The sequence below is a fragment of the Nicotiana tabacum genome, chromosome 19, assembly GCF_000715075.1.
Source record: "Nicotiana tabacum cultivar K326 chromosome 19, ASM71507v2, whole genome shotgun sequence".
Classification (NCBI taxonomy): Eukaryota; Viridiplantae; Streptophyta; class Magnoliopsida; order Solanales; family Solanaceae; genus Nicotiana; species Nicotiana tabacum.
Genome location: NC_134098.1, coordinates 80,340,167 through 80,364,304, shown reverse-complemented (window position 1 = coordinate 80,364,304; position 24,138 = coordinate 80,340,167). Strand labels below are relative to the sequence as shown.

The following is a 24,138-nucleotide window of genomic DNA, read 5'->3' as shown; positions in this document are numbered from 1 at the left end:
AAAGCTGAAGAAGTCATAGCAACCATTCCAGTTTTCCTTTTAGCTGTGTTACTTATCCATTCTATATCGGTTTGCCAACTGCCTACTCTCCTTGTAAATCCTAGCCATTTGAGTATTCTATTCCATATTGTGTTGGTACATGAGCACTCGAAAAATAGGTGACTAAATATTTCTATGCTCCTAGCACAAAAGGCACATTCCAGTGGTACATGAATCCCAAACTTTTGTAATCTATCCACAGTGGCTAGCCTCTGATGAATTGCCAGCCATAGATGAAACTTAAACCTTGGATGAATCTATGGATGCATATGTATACTCTTCCAGCCAACCTTTGAAAATTGGGGTTGCATCTGAACATAGGCTCTCTGAATTGGAAATCTGCCTTGCTTCTCCATATCTGCTAATGCTGCATTAAGGCTAGTCTGCATTGTGCTCCCCTGTAACAAATCTTTCTTTTCTTCTATGATCTTCCTGACCACCCAAGCTGCTGTCTTAGGTGTGTCCATTGTGTTAACTTCCCTCTGTTTTATGTAATAGCAATGAGTCCATTTGATCCATAATGCATCCTTTTTATTTGTCAGTGCCCATAATTGTTTTAGGATTGGTGCTTTATTCCATAGCCTCATGTTGATAATGTTTAATCCCCCAGCTGCTTTTGGTTGACAGACTTTGTCCCAAGCTATCAGTGCTTTCCTAGATGTAGCACTTGAGCTAGTCCAAAGGAATATTCTGTAAATTATTTCAATCATCTTCATAATCTTCCTACGCAGTATGAATATTTGAGCCCAATAAGTCTGCATGCCAAATAGCACAGACTTAATGAGTTGCACTCTTTCTGAATATGATAACATCCTTGCTGACCAGCAACTAACTATTTCAATGATCTTCTCCACTAATGGCAAACATTGGTGAATGTTTAACTTCTTGGCAGACAAGGGAACTCCTAGGTACGTGAAAGGAATTGATCCCTCTGTATATCCTATCAGGTTAAGCAATGAGGCTTTGATGTCCTGGTGTACTCCAGCAATGTACATGGAACTTTTGTCTGCATTTGCCTGAAGGCCAGATGCAGCAAAAAATCTTTGAAAGGTTTCCTGCATTTTGGTCACTGAGTTTATGTTTGCCCTGCAAAACATAAGTAAGTCGTCAGCAAAGCAAATATGAGTCACTCCCAGCTTTTTGCATCTTGGATGATATTTGAATTACTTTGTGTCAGGTAGTTGATTCATCTCTCTTTGTAAGTACTCCATTGCAATGACAAATAGGTAGGGAGACATGGGGTCTCCTTGGCTAATCCTCTCTTGGCCTGGAATGGTTTGGTAAGGCCACAATTGAGCACCAATGAGTAGGACACAATTGAAACATATTCCATTATCCAATAGATGAACTTTTGAGGGAACCCAAGGTCAGTTAGCATACACCTAAGGAACTACCAATTCAATGAATCATAGGCCTTTCTAATGTCCATTTTTAGCACACATCTGGGTGATAAACCTTTCCTATTATAGCCTTTGAACAACTCATGGCTAAATAGGATGTTATCAATGATGCTCCTTCCTTCAATGAATACAGACTGTGACTTCCCTATGATCACCTCTATCACCCTCCTTATTCTTCTAGTCAGTATCTTAGCAACAACCTTATACAGTGTAGTGCAACATATTATAGGCCTGTAATCTTTCACTTTAGATGGAGCTGGGACCTCAGGAATTAGTGTAATAGCAGTACAACTCCATGCTGGCATCATTCTCCCTGTGTGAAAGAAATATAACACCGCCTCATATATATCCTACTTCACATTCTCCCATTGCTTAGTGAAGAATTATATAGGAAAACCATCCACTCAAGGGGATTTATCCTTTGGCATATCCCTAATTGCTTCATCAATATCTACATGAGTTATATCCATTATCAGTTCCTGTTGATGCTGTAATGTGAGGCAGTTGCCTGCCTTTATGATACTAGTATTAGGGCATGGCATTAATCCATTAGCCTTTCCCATTAGCTGTGTAAAGAAATCAGTAAACTCATTTTCCACAACCTTTGGATAAGTGATCTTCATTCCCATGTCATTATATACTGAAGTAATATTGTTCTTGCTGGCCCTTATTTTCAGCAGTGCATAGAAGTATTTAGAGTTGGATTCACCATAATCAATCCATGTTGCTCTAGATTTCTTCCTCAAGATTCTTTCTTCTATTGTACTGCATTTCTCCAAATCACTCATATTCTGCTTCTCCTGCTCAATCAATAGTTGATTAAAGGGATCAATGACCAGAGCTGCTTGAACACATTCCAAACTCTGCCTTATTTGAATCAGTCTCTGTTCATAGCTTGCCATAATCTTGTTCAGACCCTTAGCCTCATCTTTTAATCTTTTTAGCTTCAGCCATATGAGTGTCATAGGATCCTACCTTTCCTATTGTTGCCATACTCTATTCACCATAGGAGTGAAGTCTTTGTGGTCCATTGTCACCATGTATAACTTGAATGGCTTTGGGTAGATAGTTCTTCTCTTCCATAATTGAACTACAATTGGGGAGTGATCAGATACTCCAGGTTCCAGAAAATCTGCTTCTAGATGTCCATATGTCTGAGTCCAACTGAAGTTTTCAAAAGCCCAATCAATTTTACTGTATACTTTATCACTAGCATGCTATTTGTTCCACCAGGTGAAGAAGCACCCCTTTGTTCTTAGTGGGGTCAGTTGCATGTTATCAATATACTGCTTGAAGTCCTGCACCTCACTAGTTGTTACTGGTTGTCCTATTCTGTCATCAGTGGTTAACACATTGTTAAAATCCCCACTAATAAGCCATGGTATTTGAATATGACCACCTAGCATCTGCAATTCATGCCATAGACTTGCCCTTTCCTGCACCTTATTCGTAGCATATACTGCTGTCAACATAATCTGGAAATTTGTTGCTTGATCTTCCACTGAGCAATGAATGAATTGTTCATGTATTTGGAGTACCTTAACTATCGTGTTTTCCATAAAAGCCAAATCCTTTCATTTACAGATTTAGTGTAGTTGCAACAGTAGCCCCAATCTCTAGCTACCATGTTCACTATAGTTTTTGCCTTTCTTTCTATTACTCTAGTTTCTAGACACCCAAGGATATCTATTTTATTCTTTTGCAGAAAGAGTCTTAACTCTTTCCGTTTATAGGGCTTGTTCAGCCCTCTAATATTCCAAGTGCACACAATCATGGGGGTTTGAGGGCAGGATCAATCCCAATCTTATCTACTTTTGAAGTGCTTGGCACATACTCTCCCAAAATTTTGAACCTATTTGTAGTGATTCCCTCTTCATTTTGAGAATTCTGAATTCTGTGGCTATGCTGAATTCAGAATGCAACCCTGTGGCTATGCTGAATTCTGCAATCTTCATTTCTACTGGTCACTTGTATAGGAGCATCTTCAGCTACTGCTTTTTGTTTACCCTTTCCTGCCTCTACTTGTTGATTCTCTTCTTCTTTCCCATCTACTTTCCCTTCTTGCTCTTGTTGTTCTTTTGGCTTCCACTCCTGAACTATTTTCTTCTTTCTAACTCTATTCCTTCTTTTTGGAGCTTTAAATTCAGCTTCTTCATTGTTCTGATGCTTATTTCTCCAACACTCAAAACTATCATGGCCAAAGTAGATACATTCACTGCAGAACTTTGGCTTCCATTCATACAGAATTTCTTGTTGAATAGTTCCTGATGGAGTATCAATCTCTATACTCTCCAGTATTGGCTTAGTGATATCAACCTTCACTAAGACCCTTGCATATGATATTTTGTTAAGGTCAGCTGTGTATCTGCCAGTATACATAGGGGTTCCAATAGCACTAGCCACTTTGCTAAGTGCATCTGCAGTCCAATATCCAACAGGTAAGCTTGGAAAATGTAACCACAAAGGAATAGTTGTAATGCATTTAGGGTCAAAATGAAATTCTCTTTCCCAGTTTTGTAGTATGAATGGTTTGTTGTGATACGAGTATGGTCCTGCTTGCATTACTAGATCCCTATCTTCAATTGTTGAGAATATAAAAACATAGTAGCCATCACTGTGATACAAAATTTGAGGTTTCGGTACAAAATCCCAAACTGAAGCAATATAAGCCTCCATAGATTTCTCATATGGAGTATCACCTAGAACATAACCAATTAAGGCAGTCGCCCAATGGTCATTCAATTCTCGAACATCTTCCTCTACAATTTGTACAACAATCTTACCATCTCGATGAATTGGTGGTACATAGTCCAGTCTCATGCCCATCTGAGAATTGCGATTTTGCTGTCTAAGCTCCTTTGCATGTTGCTTCAGTTTGTTTCCTCCATTTGCTATTGCTGCATATTGTTCTAGGTTTGGGAAAGGTTGCGCCGAAGATCCTGCCTCTGAGAACTGTAATCTTCGTGGAATTGTTGGCTTTTGGCCCTTGCATTTATGATTTTCCTTCTCCTCAGCTAGATCTGTACTGTTCCATTGCTTTTCACTGTTACATTCCTCCTCAGCAGTTGTTTCAATTTCCTCTCAAATTGGTTGGAATCAAGTAGAAAGGAAGCTACCAAATGTTAATGGAGTGAACGTTTGAAGTCCTATGGTCGCCGGAGTTACAGTTAAACTCACTGTTGTTGGTTGTTTCTGCCTTTTTGCCATCGCTGGTGCAAGTTAGCCTGCCTTGGCTAAACGTGCGCCGAGAGAGACATTGGGGATTCATCCTTAACAGTTACAAATTGTGAATTTTTGTCTATATTTTTGCATCTTGTACATTTATTTTGTTGAGGCCATTTTCATTGGCCTTTGTAAAGCCATTCTGGAATGTATACATAAAGTTTTTTCCTTTTGGCAAATTTCAAGTCTATTACCTTTATATTGCAAAGATTTCAAATACCTTAGCACAGAATAAAACGTAGTAATAAGTCATTTTTCGGAGGTCCGAACAAGACTTGTCCTCGATGCAAGTTTTGCTTGAAACTTATGGGGGCTCGGAGTGACCGGAAGCTTTCCCCAAGATGCTTGTTTAAATGTTTTTAGACTATAATTTTGCCGAGAGTAACCTTTGAACAGGTTATGAATTTTGTTGAAGGCCTTATGTTTTGATTATGCGCTTCAGATGTCTCCGAACCATTTTTAGGGTGGCCGTAGCCTTTTAGGTTTGGGCTCTACCTAATAGGTTTTGTGCCTCCGAGTTTTGATAACCCGAGACATCTAAACTTATCAAGGACGGCAGTCCCCGAGTGGGGGTATCCCTTTGGGCTCGAATAGGGGTGGCTCTTGGGCTTGATAGTTATCGGGTAGGAATAGCCCTTAGGCTTGATACTTTTAAGAAGAAAAAAATGTTTGTTAGCAAGGTAGAAACTTTCTTTCATTTCTGTTCGTAACGTACAAGATTGTATAAAAGATCGTAATGCGGCCGGTTTAACCTACGCGGGCACAGTTCATTTGACCTTTTGGCCCTTACATTGAATCCTTACCACAGAGTTTCCTTCCTTGCTAAAAATCACGACCCGAGGGTAATGGCCCCCAGTATTCGAGGTCAATCTTCGAGTGGAATCGGATACTGTTGATGCGACCATTGACTCTGATTTAGAACCGGTCTTCGACTCTAAGTTAGCATGATTTATTGTTGTGTCGTTAAAAACCTTACCGAAAAACTCATTTGGGACAAAATCGATTTAAGGAAAAAAGAGTGCAACGTGTGCTTTCAGGCCTAATCAGCTACATTCTCCTTTGGCTATTGCCTGCAAGTGTTAGCCAAAATAAAATAAATAAAAGAAAATAAATGATGGCGTACCTTAGTAGTAGTATTGTTTTAAGTGGGTCACATTCCAGTTGTTTGGTAGATGTGTGCCTTTTCCCGTTCGAGTTTGTACAAACCTTTGCCGGTAATCCCGATGACTCAATATGATTATTCCCAGTTCAGTCCTAGCTTCCCTTTATTAGCTTCCCTTTATTCGGGTTCCGGGTATTCTGTGTTACTCTTCTTAATACCAAGTCTCTGATGTTGAAATGTCGGAGGTTGGCTCTTCGGTTGTAATATCTTTCTATCCACTATTTTTGGGCGGCCAGCCGGACTAGAGCGACCTCGCGTCTCTCATCCAGTAGTTCTAGGCTCGTTCTCATGGCCTCGCCGTTGGATTCTTCAGTTGCATATCGAAACCTGAGGCTCGGTTCTCCCACCTCGACCGATATTAGTGCTTCAGCACCATAGACCAACAAAACGGGATGGCCCCGATACTGGATTTTGAGGTTGTGCGATATGCCCACAAGACTTCGGACAGGATTTCCTTCCATTTCCCTTTGGCATCGGTCAACCTTTTCTTAAGGTTTTGAAGGATTGTTTTGTTCGTCGACTGTGCCTGCCCATTCCCACTAGGGTGATAGGGTGGTGACAAGATCTTCCTGATCATATGGTCCTCAAAAAATTTACTTACTTTGTTGCCGATGAACTGCTTCCCATTATCACATACTTTCTCGGCTGACATACCAAACCGGCATATGATGTGGTCCCAAATGAAGTCAATGACTTCTTTTTTTCGGACCTTATCGAATGCTTGGGCTTCAACCCATTTAGAGAAATAGTCAGTCATAAATAGTATAAATTAAGCCTTACCGGGTGCCCATGGTAGGGGACCGATGATGTCCATTCCCCACTTCATGAACGGCCAGGGCGACATGACCGAGTGTAGTAACTCCCCGGGCTGATGGATCATTGGTGCGTGCCTCTGACAGCCGTCGCATTTTTGCATGAACTCCTTCGCATCTTTCTCCATGTCTATCCAGTAATAGCCAGCTCTGATTATCTTACGAACCAAAGATTCTGCCCCCGAATGGTTTTCGCAGATGCCTTCGTGAACTTCCCTCAAAACATATTCGGTGTCTCCCGGCCCCAAGCATATGGCGAGTGGGCCATCAAACATTCTTCTGAATAGAGTATTATCTTCGGACAAGCTAAACCTGGCCGCCTTCGTGCTCAGAGTTCTCGATTCATTGGGATCCGAAGGTAGCTTCCCAGTCTTCAGGTAATCTATATACTTGTTTATCCAGTCCCACGTTAAACTTGTCGAGTTTATCTCGGCATGGACTTCTTCCACTACTGATTTCATGAGTGGTACGGCTATTCCCGAGCTGAATTCATCGTCATCAACTGATGACCCCAAGTTAGCCAGAGCATCGGCTTCTCTATTTTGATCCTGGGGCATGTGTTGTAGAGTCCATTCCTTGAATCGATGTAGCATTACCTATAGTTTATACAAGTATCTTCGCATTCGTTCCTCTTTCACTTCGAATGTCCCATTGACTTGATTTACCACAAGGATGGAATCACATTTAGCTTCGATCACTTCGGCCCCCAGGCTCTTAGCCAATTTGAGACCTGCAACCATGGCCTCATACACGGCCTCATTGTTAGTCAATTTCATAGTTCTAATAGATTGCCTAACTACGTTACCCGTGGGCGGCTTCAACACGATGCCGAGTCCGGACCCCTTTGCATTTGAGGCACAGTTCGTAAAGAGGGTCCAGATCCCCGAGGAGGTCCCCGAGGTTATCATAATTCCTTTTTGACTTCGGGTACTAAGGCCGGCATGAAGCCGGCCAAGAAGTCTGCCAAAATTTGAGATTTGATGGCGGTTCGGGGTTGATATTCGATATCGTATCCGCTAATTTCCATGGTTCATTTGGCCAATCATCCCGAGAGCTCGGTTTTGTGCATTATGTTCCTCAACGGGTAAGTAGTTACGACACATATGGGATGGCATTGAAAATATGGCTTTAACTTCCTAGAGGTGCTTAGCAAAGCGAGCGCCAATTTCTCCAGGTGAGGATACCTTGTTTCCGCCTCGCCTAGAGTCTTGCTAACATAATATAAAGAAAATAGCGTACCTTCCTCTTCCCGGACTAAGACTCCACTTACTGCTATCTCGGATACCGCTAAGTACAGGTACAACTGCTCGCCTGCCTTCGGAGTTTGAAGCAAAGGTGGACTCGAAAGGTACCGTTTGAGTTCTTCCAAAGCTTGTTGGCACTCCGGGGTCCACAAAAAGTTATTCTTCCTTTCAACAATGAGAAGAGCTGATGGCTCTTATCGAAGGACCTTGATATGAACCTACCCGGGGCGGCTATACGCCCAGTTAACCTTTGAACGGCCTTGACATTATCCACTACGGTGATGTTTTCTATAGCTTTGATTTTGTCGGGATTGATTTTGATTCGCTGGTTAGACACTATGAATCCGAGGAACTTCCTGAACGCGACCCTGAATGCGCATTTCTCCAAGTTAAGCTTCATATTATATTTCTTCAGTATGTTGAACGTTTCCTATAAATGTTCCAAATGGTCCTCTGCTCGCAGGGACTTAACTAACATGTCGTCAATGTAAACCTCCATTGATTTTCCTATTTGTTCTCCTAACATCCAGTTTACTAGGCGCTGATAAATGGCACCGGCGTTCTTTAGTCTGAACGGCATTACGTTATAACAATAGGTGCCGTATTTAGTGATGAAGGAAGTCTTTTCTTGGTCGTCCGGGTCCATACGGATCTGGTTGTACCCGGAATAGGCATCGAGAAAGCTGAGTATCTTATGGCCGGCCATCGCATCGATCATGAGATAGATGTTAGGCAAAGGAAAAGAGTCCTTAGAGCATTCCTTGTTCTAGTCTTTGTAGTCTACACACATTCTTAATTTATTTCCTTTTTTAGGCACTACTACTACGTTTGCTAACCAATCCAGGTACTTAATTTCCCGAATGGAACCTATTTTAAGGAGTTTGAATACCTCGTCTTTGATGAATGCGTGCTTGACTTCGGATTGAGGTCTCCTCTTCTGTTTAACCGGGTGGAACTTCGGGACCAAGCTCAGCCTGTGAGTGGTAATTTTTGGTGGGATCCCTGTCATATCAAGGTGGGACCAAGCGAAACAATCTATGTTAGTTATAAGGAATTCAATGAGTTTCTTCCTGAGCTCGGGAGTTAGCCCTGTGCCCAGGTATACCTTCCGATCAGGCAAGTGCTCGATCAATCTAACTTGCTCCAACTCCTCAACTATTGACTTGGTGGCATCGGAATCGTCAGGGGCTATGAACGACCTAGGGACTCTATAATCATCATCCTCACTTGTCTCTTGCTTTTTTGGTTCAGTCGGAGCCGATGTTGGTGATTGCTACTTGGTTTCTTCCTTGGTAGTCATACTCAGGTTCATTAATATTGAGATTGCGGGTATCAGGGTCACCTCATCGACATCGAACATTTCTTTTGCATCCGGCTGTTCTTTGTAAACAGTCTTGATCCCTCCTAGTGTGGGGAATTTCAACGCCTGATGTAGCGTCGAGGGTACTGCCCTCATGTTGTGAATCCATGACCTTCAGCATCCTCGTTGTTGAAAGATACGGTTCCCTCCGGTACATAATCTTAAGTCCATTTTTCCCTTGTAATGGACACCTTAGTGCTCTTTAACATCGGCCCTTGGGAGACGTCAAATGATCATGTTAATGACGTGTTGAGGTTCCTCTTCTCGATTTGCTTGTTGGAGCCCCTATTCCTGAAGTGATTTTTGGCTCGATCACTCAGAAATTCTCGAAGGTGTCCGTTATTGAATAACTAGGCTACTTCTTCTCTTAGTTGTCGGCAGTCTTCGGTTATGTGGCCTTGAGTACCATGATACTTACACATTAGGTTGGGGTCCCTTTGGACAAGATCAGATTGCAATGGTCGATGCCACTTAGTATCTTTGATGCGTCCAATGGCTGATATGATGCCGACAACATCGATGCTGAAGTTGTACTCCGATAACCTTGGTGCCACCTTAGACCCGATGGGTTTGTCGAAACCATTTTTGCTCATGAGTCCCCGGTTATTAAGACCTCGATCTCTTCTTCTTTCACTCCTCACAGGGTTGCGTCTGGACCCATTACCCCTTCGATCTCCATTGTATGGTTGATACCGATCTCTATTCGATCTAGGTTCATGATTGATGGCTCTTTTGGATCTGTCACTAGTTTTTTACGGGATAAACAGACCCGGAAGGGGCCCCGAACTGATTGTCTTCGATCTTAATTTTTGATTGGTACTTGTTTGTATTGGTAGAAAATAAATAATACACATGGAATTATATATGGCTGACAGGGCATGATACGTGGATCACTAAGAAGATGACAACTGGAGTGTAATAATTAAAAGATGCACGAGTTACAAGAGGTACGAACAAATCACTCACGAGATGAAAGGACGCAGTTGCTCGAGCCTAAATTGTTCAATGAAGAGACACGGATGAAATGATTCAAGACAATAAAAAGGGAAGATTCATGAACCTCCAATTAATGAGGAAGAAGAATCGGAACCGTTACAGAATCTTCATGAACAGTTACGATCGCCAATTATAATGGTTCATTTAATGTCATTAATGCTCATAATGACTCGGATATAAAAGGAATGAAACGTTATATTTGTAAACCCCTATATAAGGGAAGGGAATTTCACTTGTAAAGGCACGTTCTAATTCTTACTGGAATACAATTACTTTCTTTTTTTCAATCAATTATTTCCATATTTCTTGTCACGTTTATTTCCTTTCATATAATTGAGAAAGTACGGAATTTCTTGGTTATGAGTAACCCGAATTCTTCTAAAAATAGGCTTTGACCGAGAATCTTATTTTTTGGTTAAACAAATTGGTTTCGTTGCCGGGAATCTGATAATCTTTTTACTTTCCAAATCTTTCTCTCTCACAACCAAATCATACCAACTATCAATGACAACAACCAACAGGTAGAAGAAACTCCAGTTCCGTCACCTCAGGGATCTCCACACACTTCTCGAGAAGTAACACCTGAAAGATCTGCTACTCACACAAATGAACAACATAGAGATGAGCAGACTGTTGAGCATGATGTTGTGAAACAGTTGATCCCTGAACACGTGAATAATGCTCTCCAAGCTTTCGTGAGGGGACTATCAACTGTACCACCAACTCCTCCCCCAAATAATACTGCAACTGTGGAAATTCCACGCTCAGGGCTTGCTAATTCAGGAAGCGGGGGAACTCCCAATGAGTCACGTGATGGGAGACGGGGTACACCAAATAATTCTGATTTACCAACTTTACTACTAACTTTGCAGAAATAGGTGAAAGAACAAAATGACTGTATCCGGCAAATACCTGGCATACCACCTATGATTAAGGAAGTGGATATCGACAAATATTCACAACAACCCTGGAAACCAAGCGCGGCTCCATTGCCCATTCCCAAGAAGTTCAAAATGCCTGACATCCCAAAATATAATGGAACAACCGATCCGCGTGACCATGTCACTACATTCACTACAGGAGTAAAAGGCAATGATTTAACAAAGCAGGAAATTGAGTCAGTGTTGGTCAAAAAGTTTGGAGAAACACTCACAAAAGGAGCGTTAACATGGTATTCTCTTTTACCTGAAAATTCTATTGACTCTTTTACTGAGCTTGCAAATTTATTTATAAAAGCACACTCGGGGGCTCAAAAAGTTGAAAAAGAATGGAAGATATCTTCAAAGTGAAGCAAGGACATACATAATTGCTCAGAGAATTTGTAGATAGATTCCACCATGAAAGAATGATGCTACCAAGAGTACCTGATAATTGGGCAGCCATGGCGTTCGCGAGTAATCTAAACGAAAAAAGTTCAGAAGCCACGAGGAAGCTCAAAGAAAGCTTACAAGAATTCCCTTCCACAACATGGAATGACGTATATAATAGGTATAGTACCAAGCTGCGGATTGAAGAAGACATCGTTGCTCAGTCAAAGGTAGATGAGAGAACAGGATCGAGGCGTGCAGAATCTGAAAAGAGGTCCGGTAAAAAATAAGTACGATCCTTATATGGGACCCTCAGGGCGAGACGAACGTTCCAAGCCAGAAAATGTACGATATGACCATAGATTGAGGAACAGGGATTCAGGTTCATCATCATCTAGGTTCAGAAAAGATCGAGATGTGCATGATGGGGATACCAACACAAATGCAAGGATTAGAGACTATAGTTTCAATATCAGTACTTCTGAGTTGGTAGCTGTTTTAAGGAGTATGGGAGATAAGGTGCGATGACCAAAGGAAATGAGATCAAACCCAAATAGAAGAAATTCATATTTCTAGTGCGAGTTTCATAATGACCACGGCCATAGAACATCAGATTGCAGACTGTTACAAGGTGAGGTAGAACATTTGTTGAAGCAGGGATACTTGACAGACCTGTTTAGCGAGAAAGGTAAACAGTCTTACATGAAAAATAGACAAGAACCTCCAAAACCTCCATCTCCAAAGAGAACAGTGAACGTGATAAGCGGGGGAGAAGAAGTCAATGGTGTAACGTACACAGCTACAAAAAAGACGGCGAAATTCACAGTAACCCACAAAAAGCGAGTTCGACAAATGTTGGAAGAAGATAGCATAACATTTGATGATGTAGGTGTGGATGGCTTAATAATTCCTCACAATGATGCACTGGTAATATCTTTACTTATACATGATACTAATGTAAAATGAGTTTTGATTGATCCTGATAGCTCCCTGAATATTATCTTATTGCGAGTGGTGAGCGAAATGCAAATTGGCGACCATATGATACCAAAAGCACGTTCCTTAACTGGATTCAACAATTCAACCGTTATTACGAAGGGTGAGATAATGTTAACTACATTCGCGAAAGGAGTCATCAAAGAGACTAAATTTTAAGTAATAGACACGGACATGGTCTATAATATGATTCTTGAGGCCATGGATTCATGACATGGATGTTGTGTCGTCTACGTTACATCAAGTTATTAAGTTTCCTTCAAAATGGGGAATTCAACAAATTCGAGGAGATCAACAAACTTCTAAGAATATCAATTCAGTGGTGCAGTCACACAAAGAAAGCATTGATACAAATGTGGATTTCATGGAAGACGTGGTAAATCAAATCTCATCTGAAAATGTATCAAAGCAAACTAATATGGATTCGAGACCGGATGTAATTCAAGAACCAGAGGAGAATGAAAACATCAAAATAACAATTGAGGAGCTCGAAGCTGTTGTGCTATACGAACAATGGCCAGATCGAAAAGTTTATATTGGAGTAAAGCTGAGCCCATGAATGAGAGGTAAGTTAGTTGGATTTTTAAAAGCTAACGCAGATTGTTTTGTTTGGTCGCATTTGGATATGACAGGTATACCTCCGGAGGTGATGACTCATAAATTGAATGAAGATCCATCATACGTACTTGTCAAGCAAAAGAAGAGGAAGCAAGGTTCATTCAAAAATCAAGTGATTCATGATGAAGTACAAAAACTCTTAAAGATCGGTTCAATACGTGAGGTAAAATATCCTAATTGGTTAGCTAATACTATGGTAGTTCCAAAAAAGAACGGTAAATGGCAATTTTGCGTAGATTATACTGATCTAAATAAAGCTTGTCCAAAAGACTCATTCCCTTTACCGCATATAGATCAATTGATTGATTCTACCGCAGGTAATGAGCTATTGAGTTTTTAAGATGCGTATTCAGGTTATAATCAAATAAAAATGGACCCTTTGGATGAAGAAAAAACTTTATTTATTACGGACAGGGGGACTTATTGTTATAAAGTCATGCCTTTTGATTTGAAAAATGCTGGAGCCATATATCAAAGGTTGGTGACCAAGATATTTCAAGAATACCTGGGAAAGACTATGGAAGTATATATTGATGATATGCTAGTCAAATCTGCATGAGCGGAAGATCATTTTCAAAATCTTTCAAATACCTCCGAGATCCTCTACATATATAATATGAAATTGAACCCAGAAAAGTGTGCTTTCGGCGTAGCTTCAGGTAAGTTCTTAGGTTTTCTTGTATCTAATAGGGGTATTGAAGTAAACCCTGCATAGATCAAAGCTATTGAAGAAATTCCTGATATACTCCCAAGCAAAAAAGAGGTACAGAGATTGACAGGAAGGATAGCAGCTTTGGGAAGATTTATTCCTAAGTCTTCGGAGAAAAGTTTCAAATTCTTTTTAGTGCTAAAAAAGTAAAATCAGTTCCAGTGGACTGAAAAATGCCAATAAGCCCTCAAAAATTTGAAGGCATACTTATCAAATCCTCCTTTGCTGGCTAAACCAAAATATGGTGAGAGGCTGTTCGTTTATCTCACAGTTTCAAAAATGGCTGTAAGTGCAGTTTTGATACGAGAAGACAAAGGTAAACAATCTCCAATTTATTATGTCAGTAAATCTTTGTTGGATGTTGAAACTAGATATCCTCATTTAGAAAAACTTGCTTTAGCATTAGTTATGGCATCTAGAAAGTTGAGACCTTACTTTCAATGTCATCCAATTTCCGTAATAACTGCTTATCCTTTAAGGAATATTTTACATAAACAAGAATTGTCAGGTAGATTAGCTAAGTGGGCAATAGAACTCAGTGAGTATGATATCATGTATCAACCTAGAACTGCAATAAAATCACAAGTTTTAGCAAATTTTAGCACAAAAATAGTTCTTGAAGTAGAAAAGGAATTACAAATATTCACCGGATCTAATCCAGGTGCGTGGACTCTATTTACTGATGGCTCCTCAAATATTAAAGGAGCAGGTTTGAGTATTGTTTTAATTCCACCTTCGGGAGAAAGTATAAGACAAACAATTAAATATTACCATATTACTAACAATGAAGTAGAGTACAAAGTTGTGATTGCAGGGTTAGAATTGGCACGAGAACTCTCCATAGAGAAAATCGTGATTAAAAGTGATTCTCAGCTGGTAGTCAATCAGATGCGGGGGACTTACATAGATAGAGAGTCACGGATGCAACAATATTTGAAAAAGGCACGAGAATTGATAAGGCAATTCCAATCATGGAAAATTGTGCAAATACCCAGGGAAGAATGCAGAAACAGATGCACTAGCTAATCTTGCATCAGTTGCGAAAATAACAAGTGCAGAAAATGCTATCGTAATACATTTATTTCATTCAGCACTGGACCAGGATAAAAACGAGGTAAGTTTCAATAATCTAACTTGGGATTGGAGAAAAAAGCTTGTTAATCTTTTGTAGTATGGAACCGTACCTGAAGGCAAAAAAGAGTCTTAGTCGCTTCGACGAAAAGCTGCTCGTTACTGTTTAATTCGAGGAAATCTATATCGAAAAATGTTCGATGGACCTTTAGCAAGATGCCTTGGACCTGCTCAAACAGAATATGTGATGAAAGAAGTGCATGAGGGGCATTATGGAAATCACACAGGAGGTAGATCTTTGGTAAAAATTTTAATTAGAGCAGGATACTACTGACCTAAAATGAATGAAGATACAGAAAGTTTTGTAGCAAAGTGTGATAGATGCCAACGATATGGCAATAATATGCATCGCCCAGCAGAATTATTACACACGGTTATTTCCCCATGGCCATTCATGAAGTAGGGAATGGATATAATGGGTCCTTTGCCACAAGCTAAAGGAAAGGTACGAGTTTTGTTAGTATTAACGGATTATTTTTTCAAATGGGTAGAGGTAGGAGCTTTCAAATAGGTGCGAGAAAAGAAAGTAATGGATTTTATTTGGCGAAATGTTATATTCCGATTCGGAGTGCCAAAAGAAATCGTATGTGGAAATGGCCCACAGTTTATAGGCTCGAAAGTCACAGAAATTTTTCAAAGTTGGCAAATCAAAAGAATAACTTCCTCACATTATCATGTCGTGGCAAATGGACAAGCTGAGTCAACAAACAAGATTATTATTAATAATTTGAAGAAAATATTAGAAGAATCAAAAGGCAATTGGCCCGAGGTGTTACCAAGAGTATTATCGCCTTATCGAACAACAGCAAAGACAGGCACGAGAGAAACACCATTTTCACTTGTTTATGGTTCAGAAGCCTTAATCCCAGTTGAAATAGGAGAGCCAAGTATGAGATTCATACAAGTAACAGAAGAATCAAATGATGAAGAGTTAAGAACGAACTTGGATTTACTCGAGCAAAGAAGAGAAGCAGCTCTAATAAGGATGGCAGCACAGAAGCAAACCATTGAACGATACTACAACAGGAAGGCTCATCTCAGATACTTCAAGATTGGGGACTTCGTTCTCAAAAAGGTTTTTCAATCAACAAAAACAGCTAGAACAAGAAAGTTGAACCCAAATTGGGAAGGTCCTTATAAGTTCGAGGTATCGCCGGGAAAGGTGCTTTTGAATTAGAAACCATGGACGGCAAGGTGTTACCTTCGAATTGGAAAGCAAGGGAAATACCCACGGTCAGGTATCACTTAACTACGATTTTGTTTTGTTCAGTTAAATTATACTAACAATTTTAGATGATAGGCAAAAAGCTAGCCCACACCAAATGATGATATTATACCTGAAAGACACACGGGATACAAAATTATTTCCGACCTAGGTTACAACCTTTCTGATGGAAATACAAAGGGTTAAGCAGTCATCATCTAAAAATATACCTCCGAGTCCCATATATATTTTCCTTTTCAGGAAATGGACCACATGGAAGGAATAATTAAGTGCTCGAGATTTCATACTTCAAAGCTCTAACACTTGGGGAACTATGGAAGGTAAAGAAGACTGAAAGTCAAAAAAAGACTAAAAGAGTCAGAATTCAAGTCAAGCCTGGATCAACCCAAAAATAAATAATCAAGAAATATTCAAGAGCCAAAAAACAAGCCTGATTCAAAAACCTTTGTAATAAGCTTTGATAAAGTGTAAACTCGCGGATGTAAATTACAAGATCCTACGAGTACTTAGGTTAAGGGCAATGATTAGTCATGGGTTGCAAAATATACCCTAGAATTTTATGAAATTTGTTATAAGGAAAATAGTTATGAAAGAGTTGTAGATGTTGTATAAAAAGTTACTTGAATACATGTAAAGTGTTATATAATTTGAAAGTTCAAAATATGAAACTTCCTCAAATTATTAAAGAAATCTCTTCGAAACATGTATTTTCCTACTTCTTTCATATACTTACACAAATGTGAAGTTGAGACGTCTTCCTCATTAGTGTCGTTTATAAAAGGGCCCTCTTTTATAAAATTCGTGTTTATACCAAAATCACGAAATACTAAAGCATTTTTAAAATGCACGTCAAAGAGTAAAACATAAACTCAAACGAAATATTATATAATAAACCTGGTTAAAACTAAGTATAAACTTAGTTAAAACCAAGGTATTAGTTTGATTACAAACCCCAAAACGGACCAGGGGTAAAAACTAGCCAATCATTCCAAAAATAAAAAACAAAAACAAACAAAACAAACTTCCCATCAAAAGTTCAAGAAACTAACTAAGAACACTATGGGGAAGAATCCAAAGCAACACTATCAGCAGCGGGAGAGGCAGAATCCAATATGGCATCATCAACAGCGGGAGAAGATTCGACTTTAGCAGAAGAGGCTTGAACACTAACTTCACCAGGAGTAAGTTCATCACCTTCGGGAACTCCGACCTCAGGTGAGGAAAAGTTCTGACTTTGCTGAGTTTTTTCAATAGTTTCCTTAGCCTTTGCAATCTCAGCATTCAAGTCAAAGCCGTCCCTGTCTAGCCTCCATCAAAGTCTCAAGGTGCGTGTTCAACAAAGCCCAGCTTACGTCAAGAGTTGATTTATCTTCGAGAGCCTTGTAGTCCTTCTCCCATTGCTCAATTTCAGCCTTCAAATCTTCTCTTTCAGTCAAAGAGGTATCATAAGAAGCCTTCAAAGGGGCGAGGGATCTCTCCAAGAACTGGACCTTATCATTAGAGGCACGGAGGTTTTCTTGAGCCTGAGTGAGTGTTTGAACAAACTCCCCGGCATAGGTCTCCTTCTGATTAAGGAGTTCTTTCAAACCCCTAATCTCTTTGGTAGCTTTGGAAAGTTGCTATGCACATGAAGACTCAAGGATGTCTTTATCTTTGCTAACTTGACTGGAAGAGGCTTTTTCAATTGCCAATTCTGCCGCCATCACTCTTACTTGTTGTTCCAAAGCACACTTCTCCTCATCTAAAACTTCTTTCTCCAACTGAAGACCCTCGTATTATTCCTTCCAGTTGTCTGCCTCCGTATGATAATCGTTGACTAGTTGTTCAGTGTGGGCAATTCTCTTCATAAGCTCCGTGCCTATCAAGTTGATCTACAAAAGAAAAAGAAGAAGTGATTATCAAACAAAGATAAAAATCACGAGGAAAATAAAGGAAAGAGCTAAGACTTGTACCTTCAAAGATGAATGAACAATATCATTCATCCACGTCAAGGAACTGTGGCTTTCTAACTTTGACTTCTCAACTAGGCCAAGTAGAAGTTTTAGCCATACGTCGACTTGACCAGATTTTTTCAAAAGATTACCATCCTTGGGGACTTCTATAGCAACCTTTTTCATAATACTATTGCTACTGGAAGTACCAACTTCAACATGAGAAGTGGTAGCAATAAGGACATTTGAGGAAGTGAAAACAGCCACGGGAGGAGCAGTAGCAGCAACAACAAGAGCAAAAATCTGAGAATCAATAGGAACTGATACTAGGAAAGAGGCAAGGGGTACTTCTTCGGAAATAGGACCAAAATCTTCACTATCAAAACCACGGGAAAACAATTGATCGGTAGAGTCATGAGGCAACATTTATCTCTTCATCAGAACTCACTAAAGTAGCACTTTCAGGCTCATTCACAGGAACTGAACTTGGAGGAGGGGTGGTTTCATTATCCGAAATAACGCGCCTCCTAGCTCGAGACCTGCGCACTAAAGGACCCTCTTCTTGTTCCTCTTCACTCTCCGAGCCACGGGCTCCCTCCGCTTTTCTCTTTGACGAAGAATTTAAAATCATCTCTTGAGCAAGGGACAAAGAGAGTCTTGATGAAGTAATAGATACGACACTGACACCTCGAATGGGAAACCCTAGCAGAGGAAAAAGTTAGTAACCTCCAAGTAAATACAAAAGAAAGGAGGAAAATTAAAGAGAAGGACACCATGAGTCTTGACTTTCCAACCAAACCTATGAGAAAGGTATTTCCAAGACCTTCCTTCCATAGGAGCAACCGACAACAATTTCTCTACCCAAGCACGGAAGTTTGGTATTTCTTCAAAATCTTCCATGGTTGCTAAAAAGAAAAGAAAAAAATCCACGAGATCGTAAGTTTCTTCTTCCCTCATAAAAGAAGAAGAGAGATACTTAAAAAAAAACTTACGTGCAAAATTCCACTTTTCTGGAAAAGGCATGTTCTCCTTACCCACCAAACCACTTGTGGGAGCAGCAACGAAACGGGCATACTAGCCACAATCTCTATCATCTTCAGGGCTAACCAAAACCTTTTTGCTTCTGGCCACGAGAGTAAAGACCCCTGAACGAAATAACTTAGGGGAATAAAGATGAAGCAAGTGTTGAAAGGTAAAGGGTAAGGAAGCCAAATTAGATAGGTATCGTAGACATACAACAACTCTCCATACAATAGGACCAATCTGTCCTAAGCAAACGTTAAAGAAACAACAAAATTCTATGATCGCTGGGTCAATAGGTGGTCTGAAATCTAAGGTAAAAGGATATATGTAAACAAAAGAATAACCAGCCTGGTACGAAGTTATCCTTTGGTTTGAACCAGGAACTAAAACTGGAAAATCAGATTTCCAGTGGCATTCTCTTTGCACAAGAGAAATCAAGCCATTAGTAATCTGGGAAGGATAAACATCGGCACGATCATAGGAAGTCATAGAAGTAACTTGGTTCCTAATCGGTTCACGATCAGTAGAGAAAGAAAATTCTTGAGGAACGATTTCATCAACTATTGGTTCTCGAATGGGTTTACTTGATTCCCTATTTCTGGCAGAAGATCTATGGGTTGAAGAAGCCCTAGTCCTAGAAGAAGAAGGAGTAACAATGTTGGTTTGGGAAATAGAACCACGAATAGATACAGATCCTAAACTACGTAATCTACCACCTCTTCTACTCCTAACAGGAGTAGTTGAAGGGGGAAGTTCATCTACAATTACTACTCTGCGAGGATCGGGTTTTGATGAAGACATGGTTATACAAGAAAATAATGCGTGCTGAAGAACAAGAATGATTAAAGAAGAAGAACACTATAGATTGAAGGTTTTATGAAACTAAACGCACATGAGGTATTTATAAGAAAAAGCAATTGTCATGTAAAGTAAGTCATGATGGAAACGTCATAAAAAAATAGTCACTTCGTGACTACTGCAAGAAAGCCCTAAAAATCGCTGAAGAGTCGCAGACCCAATCGACGAAGGCCACATGGCACATACATTAAATGGAAGTGACATGCGACACGTTGGTTCTGAAGAAGACGCAATGATACATGGGAAACGGCAGCAAAATATTCCTGCCATAAATACGTACCACTTCCCAAATATTCAATTGCAGAATATTCGGCAAGTGGGGAGACTATCTGTATTGGTAGAAAATAAATAATACACGTGAAATTATATGTGGCTGACAGGGCATGATACGTGGATCACTAAGAAGATGACAATTAGAGTGTAATAATTAAAAGATGCACGGGTTACAAGAGGTACGAACAAATCACTCACGAGATGAAAGGATGCAGTTGCTCGAGCCTAAATTGTTCAATGAAGAGACACAGATGAAATCAATCAAGACAATAAAATGGGAAGATTCACGAACCTCTAATTAATAAGGAAGAAGAATCGGAACTGTTACAGAATCTTCATGAACAGTTACGATCTCTAATTATAACGATTCATTTAATGTCATTAATTCTCATAATGACTCAGACATAAAAGGAATGAAACGTTATATTTGTAAACCCCTATATAAGGGAAGAGAATTTCACTTGTAAAGGCACGTTCTGATTCTTACTGGAATACAATTACTTTCTTTTGTTTTCAATTAATTATTTCTATATTTCTTGTCACGTTTATGTCCTTTCATATAATTGAGAAAGTACAGAATTTCTTGATTATCAGTAACCTAAGTTCTTCTAAAAATAGGCTTTGACCGAGAATCTTATTTTTTGGTTAAACACTGTTATGGACATCGACCCGAGTTACCGCCAGGTATTCTATCAAATTTTGTTTAAACTGCTGCGAAGTCAATGAGCTTTGGGGGTTGAGTCCTTGGGTGAATGCTTGAACAGCCCAATCGTCCGCGAGCGGAGGCAGATCCATCAGTTCCATTTGAAACCTCGACACGAATTCTCTAAGTATCGCGTTATCTCTTTGCTTTACTTTGAAAAGGTCTGACTTCTTGGTCTCGACCTTGATGGCCCCAGCGTGTGCTTTCACAAAGGCATCTGCAAGTATAGCAAACGAGTAAATAGAATTAGGGGATAAGTTGAGATACCATATCATAGCTCCTTTTGACAAGGTCTCTCCGAACTTTTTCAGCAGAACAGATTCAATTTCATCATCTTCCAAGTCGTTTCCCTTGATGGCACACGTGTAGAAGGTCAAGTGTTTATTTAGATCAGTTGTTCCATTATACTTCGGAATTTCAGGCATACGAAACTTCTTTGGGATCGGCTTCAGAGCTGCGCTCGAAGGGAAAGGCTTTTGGACAAATTTCTTGGAATCCAGGCCCTTCAGTATCGGTCGTTCTCCTGGGATTTGATTGACTCTGGAGATATATGTCTCCACTTTTGTGTCGTTAGCTTTAATTTTCTTTTCTCCCGATTTTACCCGTTTTATCAGTTCCTCAAGCATCTTTATTATCTCGGGGTTGGTCTCGGGCTCTGCTTTACCCGGCCTTTCTGTGGCCGGTTCATTTTTACGAGCATTTTCCCATGATGGTTCAGGCTCAACTCTGTTGGGGGCGCGACTTTGGTTTTGCAATTGGGCTATCGCTGCCTGTTGAGCCTGTAACATTTTGAAGATCACCCACAAGTTAATCCCATCACCTTCGTCGTCATGTACTCCGGGCTATCGACCGGGCTCCCTCTCCCCCCCTCCCGAATGCTGTTTTTGGGGTCAAGAGGCAAGTTTGCTTCGATAGCCACGTGTGGATTAGCATCGATAGGATCCGTGACTGGGACTCTGTTGGGGTCAACAGGGGGCACCTCGTTGCTCGGCACCACGTTGTTGTTCTAGCCATGGTGGCCGGACTCAGCATCAACATTCAAATGGGCAGATTGGGAGTTTGACATTTTTAATTTGACCTGAAATTAGAAGCTCAAAGAACAAGTGTAAAATAGACTGTATTATGAAAATTTGTATCAAATTGCCACTATTATCCTTAGCCCCACGGTGGGCGCCAAACTGTTTTTCCTAAAAAATGAATAACAATTGAATTTATATGTGGTGTTAAGGATATGCGGATTAATTCAATACAAATGATAAATAACGTTAGATTAAATAGATAAAAGATATAATAAGTTGTCAAACCAATTAAGGGTAGTGATCCCGGACTCAGTAACAACTTAATGAAATGCCTGCCTTCGATCCCGGGCTCACAATAATGAAGAACTGATGAACAAAAGTAAGAACTTTAAATAACAGAGAAAAATAAGAGTATATTGCCTTGATATGTGTGTTACAATGTCTCTATGAATAATAATCTTTTCCCTTTATATAGTAGGAGAGTTTTACCCTAAGTACAATTCTAAAAAAGTAAAAATCTTTCGTTACGTCGATTACTGATACGAGCCGAAATTCGCGTCGTGATATCCGATTTGGTACGGATATCACGGCCCTTTGTTAGTCGTGTGCAGCTGCTCGGTGATGCTCTCCGAAGTTTCAACCCTTAAATCGAACCTCGAGGATATGACCATGATATCCCCGAGGGCAGGCGTTTGCCCGATCCCTTATACGAGGGGTTCTTCTGACTCCGATAAGTTACGGTCACCTTCCCACTCCACTCGATTCACCGGGAAGTCGAGTCATGCGACGGGCTCGATTTTACCCGTATAGATTGATAAAAAGTTATTTGATATGTAATAGAGTTTTGGCAAGTAATAATGACCAAGAGAAGACAAGAAACGTAGTGACATGATGAAAACTCCCTAAACACTGAGGTGGTTCATGTTAAACTTATTTTTAGTATAAATAAAATGGGCTTGAAAAAGAGATTAATAGAGACAAAATCAGCCAGATTTTTAGCAACCCGGATAACTCACCAAAGTCTAAGCGGGTAGGATATGATTTATCAAATTGTTGGGTCCAAACATATCAAATAATGTATCCAAAGGGTTAAAATGCAGCCAAAAACCAAAATATACAAAAATCACGTTTAGAGATCGAAAAATATGTAAGAACCTAAAGCTAATAATTTGAGAAAAATACATTAGTTTTCACATTTTCTCAAGAAAGTTGAGTCATGTTGGATATGTTGGTTTATGACCCGTTATTCGACACATCTTGGCCTAAGAAAAATTTGGGTTTAGATCATGACCTTTTTATTGATTTGACCAATTTTTGCCCTTCAAAAATTATCTCGATCCCATTTGCCAACTCTAGATAAAATGAAGCAAAATCGTTGTTCAATGATGCAATATATTCTGTGCAATCTAAACTATTATGCTTCACATCTTTAAAGTTCATTTGTTTCAACACTCAATAATCTGTAGTGGGAAAAAAATTCACGGCTATAAATGAAAAAAATAAAAGAAACAACAGCTAACAATAATTCTTTGTAGAGTTGTTTTTTTAATGTTAATGATCTTATTATTAGTGGACTGTCACAGCTCAATCATGCTATTGAACGTCTAACGATCAAATATAGTCATATATTCGTAATTCCTGAGCTTTTACAATAACGAAATATTCGCCATTGATGGTGGGGGCTGAGAGGACGACCCAATACTCACATTCAGGAGGGTTATAACCTGGCTACGGATTCATTTGAATTCATAATTCTTTTATAGACTATATATTTTATATATATATATATATACACTAATTAAAATATCAATAAATATTAAATGTGAACCTATAATTTTAACGGTATAATAAGTTCACTACTAAATATATTCTTTAAAGTTGAACCCATTAAATTTAAATCTTGAATCCGCTTCTAGTCACGGCTACATCCAACTTCCCCCGTCTGTTTAAATGTCAATCATCTGACATGATATCAGAATAACAAATGATTTTCAGCCCTAAATCATTATGAGAAATGATACTATTACTATACTATGAATTGATAGAGAGAAATGAGTCGTTTAAGACAATGATGGATGTTTGGGGTTTTGGCTAAGCAGAAGTCAAAACG

The 24,138-nt window shown here is 39.6% G+C and overlaps 1 protein-coding gene across 1 annotated transcript; it reads right to left on the bottom strand.

Annotated features, from left to right (window-relative positions):
- Positions 1 to 1,843: 1,843 nt before the first annotated feature.
- Positions 1,844 to 2,404, bottom strand: LOC142173564 (uncharacterized). Its single transcript, XM_075239178.1, has one exon. The coding sequence runs from the start codon at positions 2,402 to 2,404 to the stop codon at positions 1,844 to 1,846; it is 561 nt and encodes a 186-aa protein (XP_075095279.1).
- Positions 2,405 to 24,138: the final 21,734 nt, after the last annotated feature.